Source organism: Bombyx mandarina, chromosome 10 (assembly GCF_030267445.1).
Source record: "Bombyx mandarina strain Sakado chromosome 10, ASM3026744v2".
NCBI classification, from domain to species: Eukaryota; Metazoa; Arthropoda; class Insecta; order Lepidoptera; family Bombycidae; genus Bombyx; species Bombyx mandarina.
The window spans coordinates 10,311,718-10,321,755 of record NC_143217.1 but is presented as its reverse complement, the minus strand read 5'-3'; the positions used below and the strand labels follow the sequence as shown (position 1 = coordinate 10,321,755).

The following is a 10,038-nucleotide window of genomic DNA, read 5'->3' as shown; positions in this document are numbered from 1 at the left end:
CGTTCTTGGCTCATTTTATTTTAAATATTGTTGAGTATTATTTATTTGTAGAATTTATACTTTAATGGGAAGTAAGTAGGTATATTGTTATGTGCAAATATGATATGATTTAGATGGGTGAAATCTAAGACAAGTTCGTCCTTCGAATTTGCCAAGTAAACGATCTGATGATTTTTAAAAGTTGCTACACTGATTTTATAAAGTTGTCGTTTGTCGCAAAACATAAAGATATGCCGTAGTTCAAAGCCATCAGCCCATTTCTAGCATGCTAAATGTTATCGTATTTTGAGTACGTGTTTTTCTTAGACTATTACAATCTATTTTAATTGTTTTGCTGACTCTAAAGTCCGTAACATACTACCGCAGCGCACCCCAAGGAAGGTGCGCCGCACCATTTGAATCACTTTCGCTTGAGAGTGATTCAAATTTTAAACTTATCAAGGGACCGCGTGAAAAAAAAAACACCTACAGAACATTTATTCATTAATTACAAACGTCATTCCTTGTGACTTCCTCTCTAAAATCACTTAATTATTAAATATTTAACAAATTTACAATAGTGTTTTACTCACTGCGGAATAAAACTATTTTATTTAAATAGTTCCGAAGAGATTTTGTCGGTAGCCTTTTTCCCACAATATCTAAACAGAATGTCTAAATATGTTTTTTTAAAGTGGTATTTATGATTAGTGTCATGATCAATAGATTCCGACCGAAAAATGGATTTTTCGGATGAGGGCTCCATAATGAATTTAAATACATATAGATAATAGTTTTAGGACATCGACTTTCTTGAGATCCTATAAAATACGTTTTAATTATTATTTTTGTATGTTTTAAGCATGATAAATTATGAAATTTTATATAATCAATCATATTAAATCGATATCATAGTCAATAAATAATGTACAACCCAAAACAGACGGCCGAACTGACGTGACAATGACATTTGGCGCGCTAAACATGGCGGATTTTTGGCCTCATTAGACGGAGACGGAGACATTTACGTATATTCATGTTTCATGTTATGTACGTACTGAAATACTGTTATATTGTTTTCCTGCGAGTTAAAGTGCTGAGTAAGAACGAGATAGATATATGTTTATGTGTGTGCCTTCAAAATGGGTGCTATTTATATAAGCAATTGTACGTATAGAACAATATGTCGTGTCCCTATTATATAGGTCTATGCGACCCGTTCAGTCGAACGAACGACGTCTAAGCGAGACGGGCGCGGGACGAGACGCGGCAACCCGAAATGACCCGAATGACCGTCGTACTCGTATGGTTCTTTTCTTCTGATTCGTAGGTTTTGTGTTAAACGAGTCGATTTAGTGAACGACTCATATTTTTTGAAGTGACCCTATCGTTCGCGCGGAATTTGAGACCAGGGTCGTTTGACTCGTTCGTTCGCGAACGACACATATCTAACGGGTAGTAGTGTGTGTAGATAAATATCGCCAAAAATATCGCGGTCTTTGGTTAAGCTGGCTGTTAAAATTTTGGTAGGTCTCGGTAAAGAGAATAAAAAGATTCAAGGTTCGAAAAATTTAATAACAACACACCGTCGAAGGCCATACATATTGTACAACATTCATATTTTACTTGTTGCAATATAGTTTTACAGCGATTGTCGGTTTACTCAAATTTTACTTCTTAATTGTGTAAGAATTTTTGCCTAATTTAAAACCCTCGCATGTTAACAGAATATGAAACTCTTCACAGAAACGGTTTTTAAGCAGTTAGCAGCTTTAGACAAGCACACGAGCTCCTGGCCTCTCTGATATTAAGTGCTTACTGGACAGTAACATAATCATTTCAAATCCGCCGTTCAAGTTGATGAATTCCCAATTTAGTTACTACATAAAACCCAAACCGGGATTATTAATTGCATCTCGGATAAAAATATCAACTGTTGCGGCGACCCACTTGGTCTCATAATCAGTTCTAATTTATAGTACCAAATTCGAAATTTAAAAAATGACGCCTATGAGAGCGGCAGTTATTTCGGGAACATCAGTTAATTATGTTAGCACAAAATGCAGGGTGGTCCGGCAAAATCTTAAATAAATATTTGATTTTGTCGCGTTTGTGTTGATATCATAGTAACTCATACACGACCCAAAAACGATTAATCTAAACCAGTAATTCTTTTGAAGGGTAGGGAGAAGCCCCCCGTACCTTATTAAATCTCACAAAGAGGAAATTAAAAAAAAACTTCGTGTAATTATTAGACGCCCCCTTAACAACTAACTGATAGACTATCTAAGAACAGGGGAAGCAATATTTTCGTGCATTTCACTCACTGATACTCATCAGGCTAGATGAGGCCTTACAAAGCAAGAGCAAGGCTCACGCTGAGCCTCGATATCATAAGCTATCACAACAAACTTATATCAATAGTCGTCTTTATTGGACTAACTAGGACGAACAAATAAAATTCTTGTGCCTATCAAACCTTAAAGTGTAACTTTGTAAAGTATTTACATTTAAATATAATTTATGAAAAGATATACTACAAATATTATGTGTAAATAAAAGATTGGCACCACATTTTGATGAAGATTCTTTTATTAAGACTATCACTGGTACTCTGATGTATTTCAATGCACTGTTTACAAGTCATCAACTGTGAGCACTCGTGTCACATTAGCATATTAAAATTAGAACATGTAGAAACACATTATTCGATTATGCAGTATCTCGGCTTATGATATCATTATGCCACGAGCACACTACAATATTCTGTATTTTCTCACAACATTAAAAGCATACAATTAAACGGTAGCCATTTTATTATTGCCATATTATAAATAAAAATATTTTTATAAGTAATAATAAAATTGCCTGTAATCGAGCTACATTACTTTTATATTCAGCAGATCTCACGAAATATATTCATTCGGATATAAATACGGGTTAAATTTAATTGATTTAAAAACTATTAATTAGCACTTAAAGTATGTAACAATTCAAGCAATAGTAATTTCTTACAACTTGCATCTCAAGTTGATCATTATTTTTCTTTTTACGATTGGTGAATTATTTTTGTGCATTGTCATACCATAACACTCTTTAATTGGAAGGAATATTTAAAACACAAAACTTAAAAAGAGCATATATAGTATTATTATAGTACAAAATTCTAACTTGCCCAGTTTGAACATAAGCACTCTGAACTCTGAACTAACTAGTTACGAAGGAACTAGATTGAATATTTTTGTTGGATTTTTTATTACTATATGGATTTTTTTACAATTGGATAGTTCAATGCTATAATTTTAATACCGATACAGTAGTTCAAGCCGGCGAAGTGAGTCCACGAATACGTAATTTTACATACAAACATAAAAAGATCTATAGATTTACTGAAATAAGAACAAGACTGAATATTCTCAAAACAATTACAATAGAATAATTTTTATAAATAACTTATATTGTGACTCATTTCGGTTATGAATTTTATAACAGCAACTTTACATTGAGAATTCAACTTAAAATTAAATGTGATATTATATCTGTTGTCTATGAATATTATAAATTACAAATACATTTATGTTGCAACATATAAATCAACAATGTTAATTCTTGAAGTTACTTTCATGTTCTGTTTTTTCATGACGCAAATGAGTCTCAATTGTATGGACGAAGTTTTGGATGTTTATAACTCGTCTCTGAGCAACGTGTATCTGTTTTTAGATGGAGCTAGTTTCTTAAAGGTAGATTCTGGAGGCGTCGTCACTTTAACGTCAGAAGCAATCGCCTCTTGCACTGGGTCAGGGCCATAGTGGAATTCTCTGGAATTAAAACCCCGATGTATAATTCGTCAGCCTGTGCGACTTTATAGGCGTTATAAAATTAACAATCACGTTTATTTGACAACCAACATAGACATTAAGTGAACAAAATACGTAAGTTCCTCACAGTATCACTGAGAACTTCCTTCAAAATCATTCAAACATTGTGAAATTGTCACATTTACATATTAACAATATGTAAATTAATGAATTGTTGATAAGTTACGTTTAAAATTTATCCGACACGTTAATAAAATAATCATACCTATGGAGTTTTCCAGAATACAAATCTAAAAGGAATTGTTTTAACTGTCCTGGCTTCTCAATGTCTTTATAATCCGGGAATAAGTACATGTGACGAAACGAGTCTATAGCAATCAAAGGTAAATCCGATGTAGACTTGCCCAAGTGGTGCAGTGGATGCTCAAAACGACCACCATCCGCGGTCAGAAAGTTGACATTCTCTGTAAATTAAAATTTGTATTTACACAACTGGTTTATGAATCCTACTACTTAGACCTTGAAAAAAATAATGAGAGTGTGATATTAAAACAATAGTAGGTTTGCAGTTAAGTTTTGTTTCTTGTACATTCTGAGATATGAAATAGTATTGTAACAAATATTTACATTGATGTAAACATTTTTTGTTCAGCTGCATATTATGCAGTTCATTTATCGACGTATTTAAGTTTTTTACTGTATCAACAGTGGCAGAAGCAAATTTACAATGTAAATAAAATAAATAGGGGTTTTGACAATGTCCCCACTGTTTTTACAACTTATGTAATATAGCGCTAAATATATAGTCAATCATGCAAGCACAATCCAGGGAAAGTTCTAGCCTATTTTCCTATGTCAACAGAGAAGGCTAAAGACTGATAGTCTTTCAGATTACATGTGAGCCTATAATTACTGGTGGTAGTTTTTTTTATTGCCCTTGCATGCAGACTAGCATACGGCCCATCTGATGATGAGTGGTTACCATCGCCCGTGGACAACAGCAGCGCCAGGGGTAGAAGAGCCAAGTCACTGCCTACCATAGAGTATTTGGTCAACCTGCATTGAAATGTATCACATTCATGCTTATTTCAACACGATAATCGCGAAGTAATCTTGCATTTCAGTTTGAAGAGTGCAACAGACTTCCACCTCAAGTCTCAACATGGGTGATGGCATCCACATTGTGACGATGATTGAGTGTTGCAACCTTCATACGTTCTGAATGTAATTCCTCCATAAATATTACTCATTCAAAACAAATTACAATAAAATAATATTTTACTCACGTTTCTCACTCTCCAACTCACTCATAATTACTTCTTTGTATTTCTTAACACTCTTTGTATCATCAGGGTGATGGAACAAAATGAGGAATGGCAAGCCTTCTTCTGTTAATTCTTCAGCATTCTCAAATGTGATTTCCCTGACTAAAGGAATACACTTCTCTTGTACCCAACTAGATAATTCATCAAAGTTTAACAATGAACCTTTGTAGGTTTCATCTGGTTCTGTGGATGTTTTTTGATCAGCTCTAAATACCACTATTGGTTGACCTAAAAACAAAACAGAAAACAGGTTATAATAATGAATCAACTCTTATCTCGTATACTAGTCTATGATGAAATTAACAAGAATTTCTCCAAGAATTTTTGTGGAAACAACATTACTTGAAACTTTGGCATTCTTCATTTAATTAAATTCTATTGTCATAGATAGGAGTCTCTTAACCCACTTTGTATTAAGTGGTTACCAGAATGAATAGATACAAAAATGTGAATACCATAGCACACCTTCTTTCGCACATATTTCTTTCCTTCTCACAACATTAACTTTAATTATATAACAACTTGGTTTAAAATTTCTTTGAAACAGTTTGTTATAAGTTTTAATGAAACGTACCTGGAGGGTGCATCTGTTGCGAGGCATCACCAAAACCAGCATGGAACAAACATTCATCTTTAAGACTAGCTGCTACTTTTCTAATAACATCATATTCTGGTTGATCCCTTCTATCCATGTAGGCGATAATATGGCGTTTTTCATCACTCAAATCGTGGAGTTCTTTGATAGAGCTGAAAGTAACTATTGGATCTACCAATTGCTTTTTAATAAACTCTGCAAATGCTTCCACCGACCTCTGACCTGAAAAGTAATGTTTTACGATTTAATCAGTCTGCATTAACTGAAATGGACTCACTGAGATTTTTTGTTGTCTCACCATAAGCTAATGATAAATAACAACAGATATATGTACATAATAACAATAAGATAAATAATAAGATAACATATGTTATGACAGGAACAAAATGCACCTTGCCTAAAGTGACTTTAGTGCAATTTTAAGTGCACAATTAAATTTTAAACAAACACTTGCAGTGGTGTTTGGTGGAACAAGGACAGAGCTTGCCTTGTAAATTCCCACTAAAACTTAAAAGCTAAATACTTTATATTCAGTTGTTCCTAATACTTTTGTTTGTAATAAACATGACTAAAGCAAATAGAATGACCTAGGTGTTAACACTGGCAATTTATAAGATACATAGTGTTTAATTAATGAATATGTTTGATAAAGCATTAACAATTACCTCTGTATTCTTTCTTAGCTGGTAAACCATTGCGGAACAGTTTCAATGTAGGATATTTAGTTATGTGGAACCGTGTTGCAATAGCACCTTCTTTGTCACAGTCCACTTTCCCCATAACGACTTTACCTGTGTCATAGCCAGCTTTTGTCACCTCATCAGCAGCATCGTCAAATATAGGCATTAACATGTTACTGAATTTACACCATTCTGCATAAAAATTTATAAATACTACTTCATTTGAAGCTGAAACAAAAATGAAATAAATAGTTTTTTTTGTCAGTTTCATGCTTGATCTTAATAAAATACTGCCTTAAAAGTCTGTAGCCTATCATCATCACGAGGTCAAAGCTGCTGCTTATCTTGAGACATCATTAAAGTCTCAAACTTGAATGTGATATTTCTTCATTGCGAAATTAAGCAGGATGGCAGGTATCAAGTACTGGGTTACAACATGCTGAGGGACTATTTAAGATAGCAATTATGAGGTAAAGTAGTAGTTATTTTAAAGAGTTATAAAGTTTCAACTAAATCATACTAAATTATCTATATATTAATACGTAAAGCAAAAACGCTGTACGCCTTTTTACGACAATTGCGCAGACGGAGAAGTATGAAATTTCCCACACTTATAGAGAATACAGAGAAGGAGTGCAGAATGTTAATTTTTTTAAGAATAGAAAGTACATTAAATCATTAAAAAGATACTACACACACTACCATGTATTTGACACAACATGCATATGGACTCCTTTGTTTATTGTTAGTCTGTTATCAGATTGAGAATAGATTAAAATTGTTTGTCTTTAATATTATTTGTCCATAATGTGTAGCCTTTGCGAAATCTGTGATTATAGAAGTACAATAAATAGTTTTTGACATTAGAACCTTAAAAATGTTCAATAATATTCAAATTTTGACTGCTGGGGGACCACTAGTTATTAAAATTAAACTTTATGAGATGCTATAATGCCTGTGCCTGTATAATATACATGTATTTTAGGTTTTTAGGTTTTTGTAGGGTATAAAATACACATAAATTTTGTATTCTTAGTTAATAAATACATGTGCATTTTATTATCAAAATTTTAAATTCTCTCCTAAGACATGATCAATCTAAAAATATTTGTATATAATAATATATAATAAATATGTATTTGTTATAATGTTTTATATCTTCAAATTTGTAATCTGTTGTGGTAAGATAATAATATCTGAATGCAATGTTTGTTTTTATGAAACATACAAAACAGTTTACTGTCTTTTTTGGTTTTCAATGTCATGTTGATAACGTTGTTGATGGAATATTTTATCTAAATCTATACTACAGGAAAAATGAAATGGTTTAGATAGTATGGGCAAATGGTAAGCAAAGAGAATTCTAAATGATGATCAACTTCTTAATCCTCAATCTGACTTTATCTATCTATCTATCTATACTTATATATAAAATGAATTGCTGTTCGTTAGTCTTGCTAAAACTCGAAAATGCCTGGACTGATTTGGCTAATTTTGGTCTTGAATTATTTGTGGAAGTCCAGAAAAGGTTTAAAAGGTAGATAAATATGAAAAATCTCGGAATTAAATAAAAATAACAATTTTGTTTTTCTTTTGATGTGTCCCCCGTCGGACGGATTCCTTTTGTTTCTATTTTATACATAAGTTTAGGTTTTTTATTTATCGATTGAGGCACTACGAAGTCTGCCGGGTCAGCTAATTTAAGATAAAGCAGACTTAAATTCATCACTTAGTAACAAAAATGTTTTAATAACATCCTACTTTATTGTTGATCTTAAATATTGTTTTAATTAACAAAGACCATTATGAAAATTTCTAAATAAACTTCCTTTTTCAGATCACAATCTGAAGTCGTATATCAAATTTATTTAAATCTAATAGAAATATTGAACGTTGTACAACCAATTCTAATCTTTATTCGTAGAACATTTGAGAATTTTATTAATAGCTTTTTTTATTTACAGGTTACCGTTCTTCTGAGCATACATATCTTCCAATCAGTACAATTAAACGATAGTGTTTACAGATATTGCCAAGCATTTACTTACCTAAGACCATGTCTAAATTACTCTGTGTAATTTGTACAGCTCCGCTATCGGTGGGGTTGTAAAACTGTGACACAACTGTAAAATAACATAATCACGTTATTTTACACCGATTACTTACAAATGACCATAAAATCAAACAATCTCGACCATTAATCTAACTCCGATGAAGTCGATGTACTTACCAAAATAAATAAACATGAGAATAATTTAAGGTTTAATAGGTTTGGACATTTCCAATTCATTTTTAACATTAGGTTTTTTTAAAAGAATTATTTTAAAGAAAAACTAGCGGCTACTTTCCTCTAGAGCTGGCACTTGGCGATTTTTTTTTCTGAGAATTATTCTATCGTGTTGCCAGCCCTCTTGAACCTACAGACACAGACCAATAAGAATTACCATTGCAATAGGACAGGCACTTCAGCTAGCAATGGTACAATTTAATAACAGTCATAGTACAGTCATCTTGCACTGACCTCCCATAACAGAATCTTACCGTATATTCATGTATTATGTTATACTATGTATTATGATAGTAATGATTCATTGTTCCTAGACCAGGAGTTTACTAGACTAAAAACTCATCTACACCCTTAGTTCCCAAAGTAGCCCAGGTGAATCCACAGGGTCCATGGGAGACTCGACACGCGACTACGTCAGCGTGGCAAAAAAATTGGGGTTAATATTCGTTCTAAGCTTTCGATAGTAAACTATTTGCTATCAGTCTACGTTACATTGTTATATGAATACACTATTTATTTTTACCACCCCGAATGTAAAATAGAACGTTTTCTAAATGATTTAAGTGAGAATTGATTGATTCCTTATGCGCTTTTCCTTTGGCAACTTTCCTTTGTTGACATCCACTTAAAAAGCAATGAAATAGTTAATAACCAATCAATTCTCCCCTTTTTTCTTAAACTATTTAATCGTGCTTGAAACTCAGTTCCAACGAAATTTCCATAGTTAGATCTAATCTTCACATACCTATAGTGTCAAGTTTTGGGAGAATGTAGATGCCTACCGGAAGCAGCTAAATTTTGAAAGTGGTCTATGAGAAAAATCCCTGTAACCTCTGATCTACTGTTCTACTGGATTACTGGACTAGCAAACAGGTACCTACAATGAACAACGATTAGTTTCGAAGCGCCTGCCGTAAATATCTTGAGAAAAACATAAATGCTTGCTTTACGGAGTTTTATATAAGTTTTTTATATAAAATAAATTTTTTATTGATTAGATGGGTGGACGAGCTCACAGCTTACCTGGTATTAAGTGGTTACTAGAGCCCATAGACATCTACAACGTAAATGCGCCACCCACCGTGAGATATAAGTTCTAAGGTCTCAGTATAGTTACAACGGCTGCCCCACCCTTCAAACCGAAACGCATTACTGCTTCACGGCAGAAATAGGTAGGGTGGTGCTACCTACTCGTGCGGACTCACAAGAGGTACTACAACCAGTAAATGATGTCCTAAGCTGATGTAGTATAAGTTTACGCCCATAGAACAAAAACATTTCCAAAACGCATTTGACACGGCGATTGTTCAAGTACCACAACCTGCAGACGCAGACTCGGACATGCAGTGGGAAC

The 10,038-nt window shown here is 33.2% G+C and overlaps 1 protein-coding gene across 1 annotated transcript; it reads right to left on the bottom strand.

Annotated features, from left to right (window-relative positions):
• Positions 1-1,533: 1,533 nt before the first annotated feature.
• Positions 1,534-8,811, bottom strand: LOC114243190 (Endoplasmic reticulum protein 44). Its single transcript, XM_089730394.1, is given in 8 exon segments — positions 1,534-3,797; positions 4,063-4,261; positions 5,084-5,350; positions 5,697-5,939; positions 6,383-6,625; positions 8,446-8,511; positions 8,514-8,520; positions 8,628-8,811. Coding segments are annotated over 8 exon segments (1,230 nt in total). The 5' UTR covers positions 8,697-8,811; the 3' UTR covers positions 1,534-3,661.
• Between the last annotated feature and the right edge of the window lie 1,227 nt (positions 8,812-10,038).